Source organism: Lycorma delicatula, chromosome 13 (genome assembly GCF_047948215.1).
Source record: "Lycorma delicatula isolate Av1 chromosome 13, ASM4794821v1, whole genome shotgun sequence".
In the NCBI taxonomy this organism is placed as follows: domain Eukaryota; kingdom Metazoa; phylum Arthropoda; class Insecta; order Hemiptera; family Fulgoridae; genus Lycorma; species Lycorma delicatula.
The window spans coordinates 12548917-12569477 of NC_134467.1; the positions used below are offsets into that span (position 1 = coordinate 12548917).

At 28.5% G+C, this 20561-nt stretch overlaps 1 protein-coding gene across 4 annotated transcripts in view; it reads right to left on the bottom strand.

The window, feature by feature from the left end:
• Nucleotides 1–9355: 9355 nt before the first annotated feature.
• Tlk (Tousled-like kinase) overlaps nt 9356–20561 on the bottom strand; it is a 435474-nt gene continuing 424268 nt past the window's right edge. For all 4 annotated transcript variants that reach the window (XM_075381105.1, XM_075381106.1, XM_075381107.1 and 1 more), the window contains 5 exons: nt 19811–19922; nt 18217–18355; nt 18000–18111; nt 13489–13596; nt 9356–10229 (listed from right to left, as the gene is read on the bottom strand). In XM_075381105.1, coding sequence (XP_075237220.1) covers nt 10005–10229; nt 13489–13596; nt 18000–18111; nt 18217–18355; nt 19811–19922 — 696 coding nt within the window. In that variant the 3' untranslated portion in view covers nt 9356–10004. The remainder of the gene's footprint in view (nt 10230–13488; nt 13597–17999; nt 18112–18216; nt 18356–19810; nt 19923–20561) is intronic.

Here is a 20561-nt window from a genome sequence, read left to right on the forward strand (position 1 = left end):
TTAAAATTTTGGTACTGGTAATAAATGAAAATGGAGAATAAAAGAACGAGGAAGAGATTGAGAGATTGAATTAAAGGTTTGGAGATGTGGATATGTAGGATGGAGAAAGTAAGATGAACAGATAACAAGAATAATTTTTTAAAACTGTATTATATATACGATTTTGCCGTAACATTTTTTTTTACTATATATCAAAAATTAAATATGGAATATGCGATACAACATTTTTCAAGGAATGAATTAATTAAATTAAATTATAAGTAATACAAATTATTATTTTTTAATTAAATAATAATATAAATATTACATAACATATTTGTAGAAGTTTAAACAAATGTAAACATTGAGGAATGACAAAATTCTATAAATATTAAATTTGTGAAAAAATTTAAGTGGTACAAAATAGCAAACAAAAAGTATAACCCCCTTCTAGTTAGAAAAAAAAGAAAATAAATAACATATACTGTTGTTAATTATAAAAAAAAATTAATTTTTATGACATAATTATCAATTTATGTATAATTTGTTGGCCTAAAAACCAATTTAATTAACTCTTCTCCATACTTCATCAACTATTATAAAAAATATATAGAGCAATTAAAATTTATAAAATGAATAATACCACCAATTTCTTGCTTGTCCGGAAACATAAACTGCTGAATAACCATTGACTGATACAATTCTCCATAAGTGTATGTATGTAATGAAAAAGATACATAAAAAATAAAGTTATTAGCTAAAAATAATTAATTACCCGGAATATGTTGTAGATAAGTAAAACAAAATATAAATTCCAAATCATATTACAGAAAGTAAAAAGATTTTTAGGCATGGATATTTAACAATGACAAAAAGTTTTATTATCTGTTTATTTTTTATTTTTTAATAATAATAGCTATGCAGATTAATGCACAAAACCAATCTGTCATACAACGACATATGAATTATAACTATTCAACCTTGATAATCAAGAAGGGTTGTTTGATTTGGTGCATAATTGTGTATATGATACTGTGTACTCAATATAGTGATTCTAATCATAAGTATATATTACTACATACGTTTCTATATATTCATTGATCTATCATTTTTTTTATTGTTTTTCAACCCCCCCCCCCCCGGTCAAACAATTTCAAACTACCAGTGACTGGTATCTTATGTTAAAGCTATACAATTTACTACTTATTTATTATTTAGTAAAGGGTCCGCCAAGGGAAATGGATGTTTTTTAAGTTGGTATTACACATCCGGTAGGAGTTGGAGACGGGAGCCAAGGCCGGCGCGTCACTCGTCTGACCTTGCAGTTTATGCTTGTTCATTGTTTAGTTGCCATCATGCCTCTTTGGAATGTAGAGCATCGCGTTTTCGTGTATGGCAGTTTTCTGCGGAGCGGCGAATCAGTTACGAAAGTTCAACGTCTCTTTTGTCGAAGGTTTAACGTTCCTCGGCATGGAGATAAACCGAGCCAAAACACCATTTTGCGATGGGTTAATGCCCTTTGTAGTGGAGGTAGTCTAATGAAAAGGCACCCACCGGGACTACGTCGCACACTTCGAACTCCGGAGAACGTGGAACGTGTAAGACAGGCTGTTTTAACTAGTCCAAGACGTTCAGTTTGTAGGCATTCTGCAGCAGTACGAATATCCAATAGTTCAGTGCGGCGAATTCTATATAGAGATTTAGGTTTTCACCCTTATAAAATGTCAGCTGTGCACAAGTTAACAGAGGGCGACTACCCACAACGTGCAGCTTTTGCTGAAGCGATGCTCCAAATTTTGGAAAATGAGCCCAATGCAATTTTGATACTGAGCAATGAGACTCATTTTCATCTCAATGGTGTTTTGAAGGGTCAAAACTTCCGATACTGAGCCTGTGAAAATCCACGCACTTTACATGAATTACCATTACACAGCCCCAAAGTTACGGTGTGGTGCGGCGTCGGGAAATTTGGTGTAGTGGGGCCTTACTTTTTTGAGGAAAACGGGAACACTGTAACCGTAACAGCTGATCGTTACGTAAATATAGTGAAAACATTCTTGAAAACTGAGCTGAGACGACGACGAATCAATCTGCCAGATGTTTATTTCCAACAGGACGGAGCTACGGCCCATACTGCCCGAGTGTCAATGGCTGCTGTTGGACAAATGTTCCCTAATCGCGTTATCTCCAGATTCGGTGATCTGCATTGGCCCCCTCGCTCACCAGACCTTTCGATGTGTGATTTTTTCTTGTGGGGGTATTTAAAGTCTTTGGTGTATGAAACCAAACCTCGTACATTGCCCGAATTGCGACAAGCGATAGAGCAGAACATCGCTCAGATCGATCGTCAACTATTGGAGAGAGTGGAGGCTAACTTCAGAGAGTGTCTCCACATTTGTCAGCGTGAAAATGGACACCATCTTAACGATATTTTTCGTACATAGGTAAGTCAAACTGCATATTCTCAGAAACTTATTTCAGCCAATAAATTATTTTTTAACCTTAAAATAGTGGAGTGTCGTTAATTTGTAAAACGTCTGTTTCCCGTGGCGGACCCTTTACTTCAAACCAAAAATTAGTACATTTTAATAAAAAAATTTGGCGATAAAAAAACTAATTGAGAGAGTTTCTGATTTAAAATAATTCATTTAGAAAAGATTTCAACTAAAAAATGAAAGTTTTGATTTATTTTCTTTTTTGACTCAACTAAGAGCAAAAAAAATTATTTACACAATTCTACAATAGTATGATCAAAGTTACTAAGATAACCTTAAAATAAAGCTGGTAAACCTTTTGGGGTAAGAGTAGGATTAGGTTTTTTATTTCCGCTTCAAATTTTCTAAATTAAAGATTTTCAATGAAATAAAATTGTTTAATTTTTATTTTGTTATATATATATTTTTTTTGCATAACTGATGAACAAAAATTTAATATAACAGATTTACTTTGTGCTACAAAAAAAAAATTAAATTATAAGAGATTTCTGTTTGCAACATTTTACTGCAGTTTTTAAAAATATGTTTCTATAGTATATAATTTACATCATAAAAAATTCTACCATTATTTCAAAGTTGGGAAACAGCTTTCTTTTAAGTAAAAATTATAGAATACCCTTTTAAATTGTTTAGAAGTAAAATAATATACAAAAAAAAAAATCAGGAATTATACAAATGGTTTGCAATACTAAAAATTAAATTGAACAATACCCATGTCCATACATACAAGAAGTTACATGACTTTTCATTTTTCATTGTAATTTGGAGTAAAATAAACTGCTGAATGATTACCTTACTTTCTCTCTATTAAAACACTAAGGAAAGAAATAAAATAATTAAATATTTTAAAAATAACAAATAATTATTATGAAGGATATCAACATCTGAATTTGATGTTACATTATTTTTTTTCAAATGAAAAGTATCAATTACACATTGATTTACCTTTGTAATAAATTTGTAGATTTACATAAAAAAAAAGTTAAATAGAAATTTTATAGTAACTGGTTTTTTTAAAAAATAAACCATTACAAAGTTGGATAAACAGAGTTAACAGATGAATTTTAACATGATGTCAAAATATTATTGGTTCAATTCCACTAACTGAAGTTTATAATCAATTTTTTTAATTGCATCTGAATGATTGTTTAAATTGATAAATCAATTGTTAAAAAAAATAAAAGATTTTTTTTTTTAACAAATTATACAATTTCTAGAAAAGTTTAGAGATTTTTCAAGAAAAGTTTCAATATTAAATAAATGTAACCTCTATAAATATATATATATATATATATAAAATTACAATATTTTTTTAGAGTCAATCATCACTAGAATTTGTGGGAAATGCAGGTCATGATAATAAAAAAAAAAGCTAAATCATTATTTATTTGCAGAGAAAAAATAAAACCAAAGCTGAGTGCAGGAATGAAAAAACAACTTTTCTTTTGTTTTGCGTATGAAGTTGTTAAAAGTAAATTAAAAAAAAATTTGTTCACGGATTAAAACATATATTTTCTTCGACAGACCTCCTTACCGTCAGTACCTTACATACACAAATTTTGCTAATACTTATGGGATTAATAATTCCACTGTAGGTTGCTAATCAATTATTTTTAAATATATAAACCTTTTTATATTTAATCACTTCATTCTAAAATTATGATGATATAAATTAATTAGCTCATCTACCTGAATTTTTGCATAACTTTGAAATTAAGAGCCAATGAAGCAGCAACTCTGACTTACACGGTACATCAAATAAATATTGGATGGTTCTACTCCCTATTAAAAAATATAAATCCATTAATTTAATAATTTTAGCTTTCAATTAATCGAAAGATGATTGTACAAGAAATATTAACAGTAATTTTAAGGAAAAATTACTAATAAAAATATAAAAAACTTCTCTTAATAGAACCAAAACATATATACGTAGACATTTGATTAATTTAAAATTTTATTAACGATAATCCAAAACAAATTGTATAATAAAGCATTTTTTTTTTTTAAATCTACTTAAAAATATTTTCAGTCTTCATTACAGCAATCCTCAGTGACTCCAAGAAAGGATCAAGTCATCAAGGATGATCTAAGAAGTTAACTGAAAGCATTTAGAACAAAATTTATTATATAGCTTGTTACAAAACTTAAAATTAATATCACCGATCACTGTCATATAAAAAAAAAATAGTGCGAAAAATACTAATTAATTACTAACCTAAGAATTAAAAAAACCAAAAATTATTATGATTATATTTATTAAAATATATTTAGTCCAATTTGCTAGACTCTTCATCTTTCTATGTGTGTTAGATTATCATTATTGTAATCTTGCTTTTAAGATTTAAAAAATGATATCTGGATTTGTAGTGATCCAGACTAAAAAAATTCTTATCAGAGTCCAGATTGGTAGTTTTTTTTACAGATAAAACATATCCAACCATCATCATTTAGGAAAAAAAAACATTTTTCCAGAGTAAAGAATAAAATCTAAGAATAACTAATACACTAAAAAAAAAAAAAAAAACAAAAGAAAATACGTTTTTGTTATACTAACATATCAACGACCACATCAGGAATTGTATAGAAATTTCATAACCAAATTATTTTTTTAGATAGTTAAATAAAAAACAAATTAATATCTTTTAATCAAAATTATTAATTATATGCTCGATTATGCCTGGATCGTGAATTACTCAATCAAAAAACTGACAGATTTCTACAAGATTTTTTTAAATAAATCTTGTAAAAAATAAATTTATAAAAATATTTAATTGCAGTTGCACTTGCGAAATAAATTTTTATCAAAGAGTACTTACTGATACTCTAAAGAAAAATCTTACTTTATAGCAGCCAATTAAGCAGAAATATATAAAAATAAATAAATGTTATAATAAATTAAATAAATAACATTGAAAAACATAACTAATATCTTAGATATATCTTAAATTACTTGTCTGAAAACTCCAAATGTAGTTAAAGAGAATAAGTGTAATCTATCGAAAATTAAAGATGATTAATTTTTAAAGAAGCTTTTAAATCAAAATCTTATATTGTTTTGAACAATGTACCATTGTACATACAATTTTACATTCACAAAGAAAGAGAATTAATTGATCGGAATAAATTATTTATCAAATTTTTATTCTAACAAATTTTAGTCCCAGCCTAGAATTTTACAAGTAAACATTGTATATTGTATAAATTATATTATTAATATTACAAAAAAATAAATAATTTTTACGCAAACGTTATTATTAAAAAAAAAACCCAAAAAATTTAACCTGAAATGCCTACCTATAAATAAGATATATTATATTAACCGTAAAAAAATTAACAAAAGAATTAAAAAACTGTAATTATGGTATAGTATGTCATTAAAAAATATATTTCATTCCTCCATTTATATTGTTTCTTCATGATTTTTACTTTATTTAAGAAATACGAACAGGGGAATTAATATAAAACTGAAATGACCAACTTAGGACTTAATAAAAATTAGTAACATGAAATACAGTTTTAAAAATGATTAATAAATTAATTCTAAAAATCAGAAAAAAAACACCTGAAAATATTTATAGGTATAATAATATATCACGAGGAATTAGATAAAGGTAATTTAAATTACGTAAAAATTATAATTAAAGTTAAACAGATGTAAATTTATCTAAACAAATCCATTACAGAGTGATTAAGGTGTAATTTTTCATGTAATAAATAATTTTCTACGAGTTAAAACTTTATAGCTTGAGCAAAGAAATTTTGAAAATACAAACAGTTTTATTTTAGAATTTCTTTTATCAAAATCAGATAAAATATTCTCGTATCTGTATGTAAAACCCCTCTTTATACTCGAACAAAAGAGGAAAGGGAGAAAAAGAATGATCTAAACGATTATCCTATCAAAAAAAGAACAGAGATCTTTGATATGAAATATTGTAAAAGGATGTTAAAACATAGTCGAGCCAAAAAAATTAGAAATGAGAGGTCATAAGATTTAAAGAGAGGAAAATTTTGTAAAGAGACAAACGAGGTCGGTAGGTTATAAATTAAGTCACTGCTAATACCCTTGTATTACACAAACATCCTTGTTTGTGTAACGGCTAAAAACTGTATAACGAAACAAACATTGGAATATATATATTTATATATATATATTTTAAATGTGTTACAATAAATCAAGGAGAAGCAGACAAAATAGAAATTAGTAACAGTAAGATACTAGGAATGAAGAAAATAAATGAGATTAGGAAATGCAATAGAACAATGAACTCTACCTTAAAACAGATAGGACTCATAGACACCATACAAATACGAAGAGCCATGAGCCTTAACCTTTACGAGAATGGTGTCACGCTTACACAACTGCAGTAAACTGTCTGCACAGAGTATGGTCACATAAACTCGTTTTTGAACTTTATCGTTTGATTACTAATATCATGTTAACGCGACTATTATAATTCTTTCACAAAGTGCTCCATTTTATTGGCTTTAATGTAAACTATTTTCTCTATCAATAGGTTGTAGCTTAAATATAGAGAATAATATTTGTTACCGGCCGTTCTATAACCAGGTTTTTGTAAGTTTTGTTAAACTCTGTTCTGTTAGTAAACATGGCCAATTCGTTGCATTCATGTCCAGGATTTATTTCTTCTAGTTAAAGCTCTAATAATGGCGGAAATTACTGAACATACAGTAAATGAAACAAACACATTATACCCAAGTCTCTGAACACACTAATCTTGCTTGTTCAGATTTACAATGGAAACCAACCAAAACAGATGAACTGTATACATTTTTGAGTTTGACCATGCTTATCTCAAGAAGTAAGAAAAATTCTATAAAAGAGTACTCTGGTCAACAGACAGGCTATTACATTCACCAGATTCACCAAAAAAATTTATCCTTTTCAAAATATAGTAATTCACGAGTTCATAGATTTGTTCAGAAGAAGACTTAATTTTGTTTATTTTTAAAATAAAAATTGCGTTTTAAAATCTGTTTAAAAAAAAAAGTAGTTTTAAATTTTAAATGAATTAAAATAATATTCATTCCTAGCGATTATGAAACGATAAAACATACAGAGAGAATGACTATATAAAGATGAGTAAATTAAAAAAATAATCTAGTCTGAGCATGAACTAGGATTTACAGTATATTAGTCCTGAAAAAATTAACCGACTAAAAAAGAGAATTTTCAACAAATGTAAAACAGATCAAAGAATTTCAGATATAAATCATACAGACACAGAGAGATCTTTATTACAAGTCTATGAAAGAGGTTCAGAAAGGAAAGAGAAAGCAGTAATAAGAAATGAATAGAAGAGAGAAAGAAACAACACAGGTTGAAATTAAGTAGAGTTGGAAGAATAGGAGGCTGACCAGAAATTAACTATTAAATGTAATCCTACATTAACCAATCAGAAAAAAAAACCCATTATGCTACAAAATACAGTTCTTTGAAAGTATTTCATGTTTTGGATATGCTTAATATTTCAGTATTTGGTAAATATACTATCATACTAATTTGAAGAATAACTTCAACCCACAAGGTACAACTGCACATAAAATTTTCTAAGTTTCTTGATAAAAGAAATTTAACCGTACTGTAAAATAACTTAATGTGCAACCATTTTTATCCCGTAAAAATTACAGATTAAGATGGTTTTAATTTTTTTTTCAAAAAATTCAAGACGTAATAAATCTGAAGAAACTTTTCAATTTTTTATAATAATATTAATAATAGAAGATTATAATTTATAAAATTATAAATATATAAACTTGACACTACCTTTTCATTGCACGTGAAATTAGATTTAAATGTTCCAGTTTGAAAAATATATCATGTTTAATATGCTCATGCTTAGTTAAATATAAATAAAAAATATATATGGAAAAAAAATTCATAAACGGTTTATGAATTTAGAGGTACAACACTGCTTATCCAAACTTTGATTAACTACAACCTGGGGTCATCAACCAGACGTTACTAATCAACCTTTTGACCAAGCATTTCTATATTTATTATTCAACTTAATGTTTTACCCAATACAGTCATACATTTACAAATATTAAACATATTGTAAATAGATTTTATTAATAATTTTAAATTATACATCTATTACAAATAAGTAAAAAATAAACTGAATACTATTGTAACTGGCAACCATTTGTACTGGTGTTTATTTGTTTGATTACGTTCAATTTTTAAAATGATTTGGTATTTTTCTGATAATATGGTAATATACTACAGACAAAGAATCTGACTTTAATAATACGGGCATGATGACGGATTCAAATGTTAATGATATTAAAATTAATACACGTACAAAATTTTACTTTGTGTAATGACATTCCAGTTAGAAAAGAGATAATAATATTTATTTATTCAAGAATACTTTCCATCTGCTAATTGAAATCTGGTACTTTTTTGGTTTTTTTTCAATTCACTACAGAATGTATATTAACATTCTAAAACATGCTTTCAAAGCATAAGAAATTTAAAGCAATAACAAACCATCCATCGTCCCTACAAAAAGAAAGATAATCAGTTTCCAAGCACTCATATTTTTTCTCTTCATTACTTAAACCTTCAATGATGTGAAGGTATTCCAGTCTTATTGGGAATTAATTTTTAAAATTTAAAAAAAAAAGAAATAAGGAAAAAAATATAAAAATGTTTTACTCATAACTTTGCATATTTGTGTTATAATCTTGTTAACACAATAAAGTACTATTTTTACAAATAAAATTAAAAAATGTATAAATAATAGTCATATAAATTATTTATATCTTTCACACTCGGATAATTGAAGACTGTTATATCGTAAAAATAACATAAAATAATTTTAAAAAATTATAATAATAAAATAACTAGTAAGTGACTTTAATATTTTACTTTATTTGTAATTAAATTAATAATTAATACAATAAAGCTTCCAAATATAATTATAAAAGATGAGCAGAAAAAAATCAACTGAATTATGTTTAATCAGATTACAAATTCATGCGACATACAACTTCATTCATATGACATATACAATTCAACATATTATAGTATTGTTTTTTATCTATTATTATTATAATAATATTATTTTTAACAAATAAACGAATAAAAAAATATGCCTCGATCACAAGGAATTAAAAAAAAATAATGAAATTAAAAAAAGAGTATGTATATATAAAGTTTTATTTATATATATATATATGTATATATATATATATATAATACTAATTAATAAATTGTTTATAATAATTATTTTATTATAATTATTTAATTACATATTACGCAGAAGTAGTTTTATAATTATAATTAATAATAGTAGTAATAGTTGAAGTAGTATTAATAGCACTAATTATAATAGGTATTGTGTTAGGATTTCCATGTTTATTACGTTTATTTTTATTTCTATTATTATTATTAGACGCAGTAGTAGTAGTAGTAGTTGTAGTAATAGAAGAAGAGGAAGCTGATAAACGACGACGCCATTGTCGATTCGCAACTAAACTGACGTCTAATTTCGGTGGTGACTACGATGAGCTAGACGCGTTCATACCGCTGAACATTCCTGTGCTGAATGATGTCTGATGTTGTTGTTGCGCCTGTTGCTGCTGCATTTGTTGTTGTTGATGCTGTTGGTTGTTCGCTTGTCTACCGTGTTTCGGTTGCGGTGGTTGTAAATATTCGTGTCGTGATAACGAAAATACATCGATACGATCTTCTTTTCGGTACGCTAGACAACCTCTGATAAAACTCTGTATTCAAAAAAGAAAAATAATACATAATTTATAATATGAATCGATTAAAACTTCTGCAAAAAAAAGAAAAGATTAATTAGTTAAATTATGATCAAAATCACTCTATGTGATGATTAAGAACCAGAATCGGAAGAAAAATAAATTTTATAAAATTAACGAATGACAAGGTGGTTTTATGGTATTCAAGAGATTATATATTAGTACACACGTAGGTTGTCCAGAAATAACTAATTGCACATCCATAGCGCAGCTTTACTCGCAATAGGTAGAGGCCAGATGGTCTTGGTTGTCATTCCGCTAGTGCTGTACAGAATTTCATAACTGTACTGCGACACAAGAGTGATTTTGCACGTGTTTATAATGAATAACAAAAGTTGAAAATCCTGCCGACCGTGAAGTACAATCGATCATATGTTTTTTGAACGTACAAGTTATTCATCCTGTGGAAATTCATCGTCAAATTGCTGCCATATATGGTGAGTGTATAATGAATGAAGGAAATCTGTCATTTACTTACAGCAGCGGTCTGCTTCATGACAATGCACATTCACATGCCGCAAAAAAAAACTTGTCGACTTATCAAAGGTTTCAGACGGGATATTTCTTATCATCTGCTGTACATTCCACATCTCTAAGCGATTTCCACCTCTTTACAAAATTGAAGGAGTTTCTTGATGGGAATTGGTATGACAGTGACGACAAAATAAAGACGGCTGTTTGTAAGTGGCTTAATGGACTGGTGTACTTTTTTGATGACAGGATACAAAATATGTGGAAAAAATAGCTTAAAAAGTGTAGATTATGATAGTTAAAATAAATACAACTTATCTGTTATAAAACAAAAACAGTAAGAAAATGAATGAAAAAAAAACAAATAAATAAGAAATACCAAGGAAAAAAATTAAACCAAAAAAATATTCTTCACGAGAAGGAGAAGTAAACAATTAAAATACAAATACTCATAAAGCAGCCTGTTAATAGAAAATTTTAAAAGTGAAAACAAAATAAAAAACCCGAATAATAATATTAGCTAATGAGAAGAGAGAATGAGTGGGAGACGGATGGACGGAGGGAGAGAGAGAAATTTTTATTTATTTATTTTAAGTCCTACAAGCAAATAGAAAATACATAAAATAAAAAATATTAAAATTATGCAGTACAGTGAGACACTGACTATCAAAACACTGATTTTCTGGATATCCAACTATCCAAACCGATTACATTTACACTAGGCAATTTAAAAAAAAATGAATGTACTATTTAAAAAATCTAGAATCCTGTTCAAATAAAGCTTTGATTAAAAAAAAATGTACTTATACGATCTTTGTTTTTATTGGATTCTTAATTGACTTTTTTATACCATAAATGAAAATTAAGCCTGCAACTAATTATAGAATTAACTTCTGAAAAGATTGACTTACCTACTTACTTATTAACTTAGCACATTAATTGGTCAAGAAAGAACTAAAATGTAACAATTTGAATTGAGGCCATAAGCTCGTATGACTATTGCTAGGAACTGGTTGGAGCGAAAAAAAGAAAGCGATTCCTTATTTCTTTATTTAAAGTGACTATATGAGCTTGCAGAGCATAAATGAAGTTCAACAACGTTAAAGTAAGTAAAGAGTATAGATTTTCTAAGAAGAAACTGGGTTTTTAAAGATACGGTTTGATTACTGTAATGTTTTATTCCATAAAACGTACAGCAATTTTTTATAATTTGTAAGAAATTATATTTTTATAACACACAGTTAACTCAACACAATTTCTCTTCAATAAATTTTGAATGACAATTTTTTTATAAATTAGCAGAGCAAATTTTAATTCATCTCGAATAATTTCTGTAAATTCTGATTTGTTTATTATCAAGTAATTGGATTTTTTTGTAACATATTACTGTATCTGCTTTTTATTATATGAAAATTTTTAATTTTTTTTAATTTTAATACTTTTTTTGTTTTTTATTTATTTTATTTTTTAATATGAGTAAAGAAAAAGAACACTGCTGAAAAATTTGTCGGTTGTTAAGTGTGAGCATAAGTTTACAATAATGCAAGCTTGCCCGACACTAATTAAATTGAAAAAATCCACATTTAAATATGCGCACATTAATGTCCTTTACCACGACAAGAGGATTATTAATTAATGGACTGAACATTTTTTTACAACTCTCTGACTAGTTGAAAAAGAAATGCCCCAGAAACGCCCTTGTTATTTCTTCCAAATCAGAATTCATTGATTACCTTATCATATTCTTGGCGCTTATTAAAGGCTATAAATCTGATCTGAACAATAAGAGTGTAATTTGGGCAGTAAAAATCTTTGGGTCTAAGGTGTATCACACTTTAAGGTGTCACACAACAGTAACATTCTTTTTTGGTGTCAATCCTGGCCTTTCTACTATTTGGCTGACAAGAGGAAGGTGATATCAAAATTTCTAAATTAAAAACACTTGGGCTAATTTGTGACATACGAACTGCTACTATATCGTGTAAATAAAAAATATAAATTTTTTCAAGTCTGAGTTGCATTCTTCACTTTTTTTTAATAAAATTTCAAACTGCAACAAATTTTTTCTCTATTTTCACTCATTTGCGAGATGCAATAACTTTTAAATAAGTAAAGTGATATAATCATATCCTTTCTAAAAATAGTCAACGGTACGTCACTTTCAAAAAACGCAAGAGTTGACAGATTAATATTATTAAAATTATGAAATCCTAAAGACATCTACCTAGAAAATACAATGAAATTTTTTTCCCCGACTCCAATGCTTATATGCTAAAACATTTATCTTTTTATTTTTCATAAAAAAAGAAAGTCGGGCCTTAGGATGACTGTACTGGGTGTCAGTACCTGTAGTTACCAATATTAATAATGATTATTTTATTAAAATTAATTAGTCACTACTGTTTACGTTTTTTCTGTTATTTCCGACATACCACTTAAGAAGAGAAAAAATATACTTCAATATATTATTATTAACATTTATTTCTAGTTTTAATGATTTTTAAATTATTTTTATATAACTATATCCATTATGAAGAAGCAAGAGATTTCTAAACAAAAGTGCTAAACAAAAAAAAGGAAAGTAAATAGTAATAATTTATAAATTAAGTAACTATATACTGCTGTTAAGAAGCAATTTGCTAAAAGCTGTTTATTAATAATGAATTTGAATGTAGTCGAGCTTGATGCTCAAATACCTTTCCTACATCATCCTCTTGTATTTTATTATAATAAAACTAATACATACCTTAGCTTCATTACTAACAGTAGGCTTGTTTGCAAACTGAACTTCAGTCGCTTTCAATATTGTATTTTCTTCAAGTATAGTGGCTTGTGACTGGTTGTGTCCAAATGGCTGTGGAAAAGAAATTAGTAAATAAAAATTAATCAGTTTAAAACGGTTAACAGTTATTTCTAATAAAATTTGTTACGTATTTTTTATTCCTACTAAAAACAAAAATAATTGCAGAAAGAACATCTAAAATAATTTGTTATAATTTTTCAATGTAATTTATTTTTTCATGTGTCCTCCAAGGTATACATGTGTTTTGTTCACTAGCTGTTACTCCACACATGTGCACACACACACACACACACAAACACACACACAGAGACAGTGAGAGGGGAGATTTTTAATTTAAATAAGTTAACACCCCAATGTGAACATCATTTTCTACCAAAAAAACAAAAAATTATATACTTTACTTTTATACTGGGTGATTCAAAAAGGACTTCACAACTTTAAAAGCACATTAAAATTTATTGAGATAACTTACAAATTTGGTTGAGGGCTCATTTCATAGAAAAACATCAAGTTTGTCATCCAACATTAACTTTGCTTCGATATGGCTTCCATTTGTAATGCGACGTACATCCCACCTGAAGTCTATTTCATTACGGACTGTAGCCAGCAAGTCGGACATTACCTCTGCAGCTGCAGTGTTAATTCAAAGTCTTAGCTCAACAAAATCGGCTGGCAAAATGGTACATAAACACGATCTTTAATGAAACCCCGCAAGAAAAAAATCTAGCGTCACGCTAGATTTTTTTCAAATCTGGGGAGTGAGGTGGGCATACGATTAAGACCTTCATGACCAATCTACTGACCTCAGAATCGAGTATCGTCTGGCTGATAGTAATGGCGTCCAGCTTGGTCATCATAGTCTAATTAAGGAATTAGAAAATTTTAAAGCATGTCCAGATAAACAATACCATTTACAGCTACCTCCTGGAAGAACAACGGACCTAAGAGAAATTTGTTTGCTTGGACACATAAACTTGTCTAAACAAAAGTTTGGTGACAAGGGCAAATCTAACCATTTTTAACAAAGCTGGTGACATCTAATCTGATGATGTCAAATCTGTGAGTTATCTAAATCAATTTTTATATGCTTTTAAAGTTATTAAGTCCTTTTTGAATCGCCTAGTTTATTTCAAAATTATGCTTAACACGTGAAAATATGTTTTGAAACAGAACATTTAGCAAAAGCAAGTGATTTTATTGACAACGCATGAAGAGAAATTTAAATTTATAAGATTATCACAATAGCATTCCTTCAGCTTATGCAATTTAATTTAACAAAACTAATTCAATATTTTTAAGTACCAAGTTTATCTCGAAACATTTAAAAAATGTACATAACAGTGTTGATGGTGTTAGAGCTGCTTAAGAAACCTGATAGAGCCCACAAATTTGATGTACTATGTCTTGCATCATTTAAATATTCAACGAATCAAATATAAAATTACAAGTAGTGCAAGAATCCAAATCAAAAAAGAAACAATTTGATAAACAAAATAAAACATTACAGAGAAACAACATAAAAATACAATGTGCCCTGAGTCATCATACATATTTAAAAACCCTACTTTTTTAGAATATTGAAAGCCTTCAAAAGTCAAATTTCCATACTGGAAACATTTCTTATGACAAATTATTTAACTTTCTAGAAGGGAATAAAAACACAAAGTTCTCATATAGTTGGAAGCGAGCAGAACTTGGAAACATTCGTTAGTCCCAAGAACTATTGAACTTAACAATGGAAATGAAATACATACAAAACTCAAGATTGTTAGATTTGAAATCATAAACTTTTCTTAGATAAAGTATTTTTATTAAACACCTTTAAAAATAAAATGAATGAAGGAATAATACTGTGTTATATTTTCTATCTGTATTAATCGAGGCTAAGTTGTTCAGCCATGTCGACTGACTTGATACACAAATGTTTTGTGCAAGTTATATTTTTTATTTATTTATCTAAAAAAAAGAAAACAATTTTTTTTAGGTGATTATTTATCTGAAAAGCGGTATGCATGAAATAGAATTCAAGTGATCACTTGTTAACAGAAAAAGGCAGTACAGAATCGGGGCAGTCTGCGAAGGAATTTGGATGAAATTCAAATTCCGGTGTCAGCATTCATTCCCCATGCTTCTTTCTGCTTCTTCTAATGTCACAAAAAACATAGATCCCTTAGTGTTCAGTATCACGTTACACAAGTTTCGACCATCTTTTTTAAGCCAGCATCTGAGGATGAATTTTCTTTCCACCTTTAATAAGTGCCTTCGTGTTACGGTTTCTGCATGTTTTTCATGAAGTTCCACTTTCATAAAGGTTAAAATGAGATAAACCTTAATAAATAAATATATATATAAAATGCAAAACATGCTATTTTTATTTTTACATATACCTCTTACTCTCAGTTACATTTACACTTCTACCTTCTTTATTATATTCATGAGAAAAGGACAATTTCCAATATCCTAGAAAGCTATAATTTGATGTATGAATTAATATTAACTTAAGTTTAACAACTACAAAATTACACATTTTTCAATGATGACTGAAAATTAAGGAATCTTTGTAAAAATGAATAAGTTTTTTTATCCACCTCCACCCTCCAGCTTAAGTACAAGTATATTATTTTATTTTTTATTAATATATGTGTTTCCGCCCATGAAGGATTAAAATGATACTACCAATGAACTGACAAAACAAAATTCAAGAGGAAATCAACAAAATTGTTGCTAAATATTATAGCAGTCAATCAAACATTCCTACGAGAATTCTGTACACAGATAAAGATTATATATAATCACTACCAAGACATAAATTTGGGAGTTTTAATTATTAAATCGCATATTTTTTACTAATATTATTAATAAATTTATTATATTTAATTTTTAATATATCTTCTGCCTCTGAAACTCTACACATAAATGACTATGAACTATAAACATTAATTACTTTAAATTAAAAAAAAGTGAATTAAAAAAATACACTCACAAGCCATAGTAAACAAGTATTACTGTCCTACAATCTGCTACATTTTTTTACAAAAAATGTATAATAGAGATACTATATTATACAAAGGGCATTAGGAAAGTTTTGCAATATGACTTCATCTTTAATAATTTTTCAAAATAATTTCCACTAACATTAAAGAAACACTTTATCGTTCGAAACCAGTCTTCAAAGAAACCCTGTCATGTTTTGTCAGAGATCTGGGCATATTCAATATCCCAACACCTTAGGCCACCATCACTTGTAAAATGTCCCCTTCAGTCTGTTCTTCACCCGAACAAAACAGCAAGTCACATGGAGCGAGGTCAGGACTATTGGGAGAGTGCTCTAACAGTTTTATTCTAGTGCTAGCTGAATACTCAGAACAAACTGTGGAGCGGTAGACTGGAGTGTTGTCGGAGTGAAGAAACCATATGTCCATAGAGCTCTGACAACTTTAGTCTGGGCTTCCACAGTATACCATCTCCCTGCAACTGTCTTCTCAGTTTCCAACACAAATCATTCTAAAACTTCTCACAATAAAAAAAAATGGCTACCATTCTCTTCTTAACCGATCTAGCTTTTCAAACAGCAATGAGATCTCCTCATTTTCAAACACCTAAACTTTGTTCTGAGCCTTGATCGGAACGTCATAGTACAGCCAAGTTTCGTCAACCTATCACAATACTGTTCACATACAGAGATTTCCCATTTTCAAACTTTTTCAGCATTATGAAACACAAGTGCCACTACATAGTCAGTCAAGTTGTGGGACACCCAAAGGGAACAACAAAGTTCCTAACTTAAAAGGGATCTTGCAGAATAGCACCAACTGCTGGTGTATTAATCCCAACGGATATCTCTATTTGGTGGTAGGTCAGATGCCAGTCTGTTTCAAGCATTTTTTATACTGCACCAATATTTCCCTCAGTCACAGACGAAGACGGTTGACCTGACCGTGGTGTGTACTGAAAGGTCAAAATTTTCTTTTCTAAATTCTCGCTACCACCTAAATTTTGTTGTACAATGAGGACAATCCTTTCCAAGGAATCATTTCCTCTAAACACTTATCAATACTACAACCAAGTGCAAAATTGTAGTGGGAACTGGTGTTCGAGTTTTCAGCCACAACGACATCATTACCTCTTTCCAATAACAGAGCAAAAATGCAAATGACACTGAAACAGTAATTATAGCTGCTATAGTACAGGTTGGGATCTGTTCTCTCATTGTAAAATTTCTCTAGTGCCCTTCATACTGAAAATATAATATTTAAAAAATATATATAAACATAATGATAAAATAGATCTGGAATAACTAAAATATTAAAATTTAACAAATTTGATTCAAGTAATATTAGCAGCTGAATGACAACAGATATGGTTCACGGATTTACTTATAAACTTGAATTAAAGAATAACAATTTATATTTTAAAAATCAAAATAATATAAAACATAAATATTATTTTTTTACCTTTTTTCCATACAAACACTGGTAAAATATTACACCTACACTCCAAACATCGACTTTAGATGATATTTTCGGTGGATTTTTCCCAACAACAAAACATTCTGGAGGTAAATACCTGTTGAAAATAAAAAATTAAAGATAATAAATACAAATAATAATAATAAACTTTTTGAAAAATTTAATTATAAATTTAAAAAAAAAAATTGTTATATAAACATACCAATATGTTCCAGCTCCTTGTGATGTAAGGTCCATTCCGTGATCAGGATTATAATTTTCCTCGTCCATAACTTTACTTAAACCAAAATCAGTAATTTTTATTTCACCACAAACATTACCTTCCGTTAGTAATATATTACCTGAAAAAAGCCAAAATATATCAAAATTAAAAATGAAAAAATAAACAGATATATCAATATAATAGGTTATTTGCCACTTCCACCACAGTACTATAGTAGTGTATCTGAATTTCTTTATTGAGGAATATTAACATGTTGGTGATACGAGGAAGGATGGACGCTCCAGCTACCTCAGCATTCATATTTTTCTTATCAGAGCACAGATTCCACTGTCGATTGAGCAACATCGTATCAAAAAGTTTCTCACGGATGAGAGTGGCAAACTCTCCAAAATTCTGACTAGACTGTATGTGCAGTTGACAATACATCACATACTCAAATCTACAATCTAAATTTAAAAGAGAGTATGATCCTGTAAAAAATACAGTGTTCACATATTAAATGTGCTGGATGACAACACTAGATAGATATGTGATACAACTGAAGACAATCAGTACCTCGTGATAAATGAAATCGGTTTGTAAGTGGTAAAAAGTCATGGAAGTCCCTACTCCATTATCACAAAACATCTTGGTTTTTACAAAGTCAGCGGGAGTCTCTGGTCAAGTCTCTTGACCAGAAATCAGAAATAGGCCCAACAGGATATTTGTCTAAATCTCCTGAATCGATTTCAACAAGGGAAATAATTTTTTGCAACAAATAGTAGTAACACATGATGAGACATACGTTCACCACTACATTACTTTTTTTTAAAATGGTGAATATGGTGAAATAGAAGTAGAAAGCTTTCCTTGTAAAGCCAAAAATGCATTCATCAGTTGGAAAAGTCATCGCAACCGTGTTACTAAATGGAAATACAGTAAAATGATTTCCAATTTATTTAATTAATAAAGTATTTTGAAATATTTTAAACACAATACAACAGAGAGCAGATAATAAACATTTAATTTACATCTACACAAATGTTTCACAACTGTGTTCTAGGCGGACACAAAAGACTTGATTAGTCAACAGTAAAAACAAATAAAACTGATGATTAATCTGATAATTTAGAGAAATATTGAGCTGTAATTTTTTCTCTTATATCAATAAAAATTTACCACATTGATGTATATAACAACATGGTAATAAATTATGTATAAAAGAACTCAGCCCAGTACCCTCTCAGAAACAATTTGATAAAATTACAGTAAATTAAAGTGATAAGAAGTTATACGCATAAAATATGCTTTATTGTATAGATTGCATTAATAATATTGTCTTTCATTTCAAAATGATTTATAGAACTAACAATGGTTCTCTTTTAATTTTTTCTTTTATTCTGTAGGACTTTTTTCAGTTTGAAAACTTAATTATTTTCTTAATTTTTAATCTATTAATTACTGGAAATTAGAAATTTTCAGAACTGAGAAACTTTGCCACTATGTGACATATATGTATTTTAAACAATTTTCCTGTCAAAAAACAAATCGTTACGTGCACACTTATTTTACGATAATAATAAATAAAGCAAACCTGGTTTTAAGTCATAATGTATAACAGGCGGTTTAATCTCATTTAAATATTTCAATGCAGATACAACCTGCATAACGATAGATCTCGCTTCTCTCTCCGCAATAGTCTTGTGCTAAAAAAAAAAATAAATAAAATATAACAAATAATTCCTAATAAATAATTAAATAAAAAACAAATGTGACAATAAATATATTTTTAAACAAAAGCAAAACGATGTGCTGCAACATATAGTTAAGATGTTTTATGCAAATCAACTTTGCATCCAATTGCCTGAATGGAAAGGATTGAAATATTCATTGAAATGAAGCTTGTTTATCTTACTTGGCAGTCAATTTATAGGTAGGTTCATCCTGATTTTATTACTTCTTTATTCCTTTCTTCCTTAAAAGTTTTTTGCATATTTTGGCTAGATATCTACTGGATCCACGCACGGTTGTTGAGTAATTGCATATTTAATATTTGTGCAGAAATTGAGAGGAAAGACTTATCTATAGAACTATCTAAGCACTCGGTTTCATATCACGTGTTGCTATAAAAATTTGACCTGGGATGAAGGTGGTGCTTACCGCATAAATCAGTCTTCTATTTCTAGCAACATGTTCATTAATATGAGTGTGTTTTTAATGTATAAACTGTTTTGAATTTGCTGCCTATATATGCAATGTAAACAGATGGCGCTTGCGTAGCTCAGTTATTTCAATCAATAGTCATCTGTTAGCAACAATAGATTAATTATTTAGTTGTTGTTTAT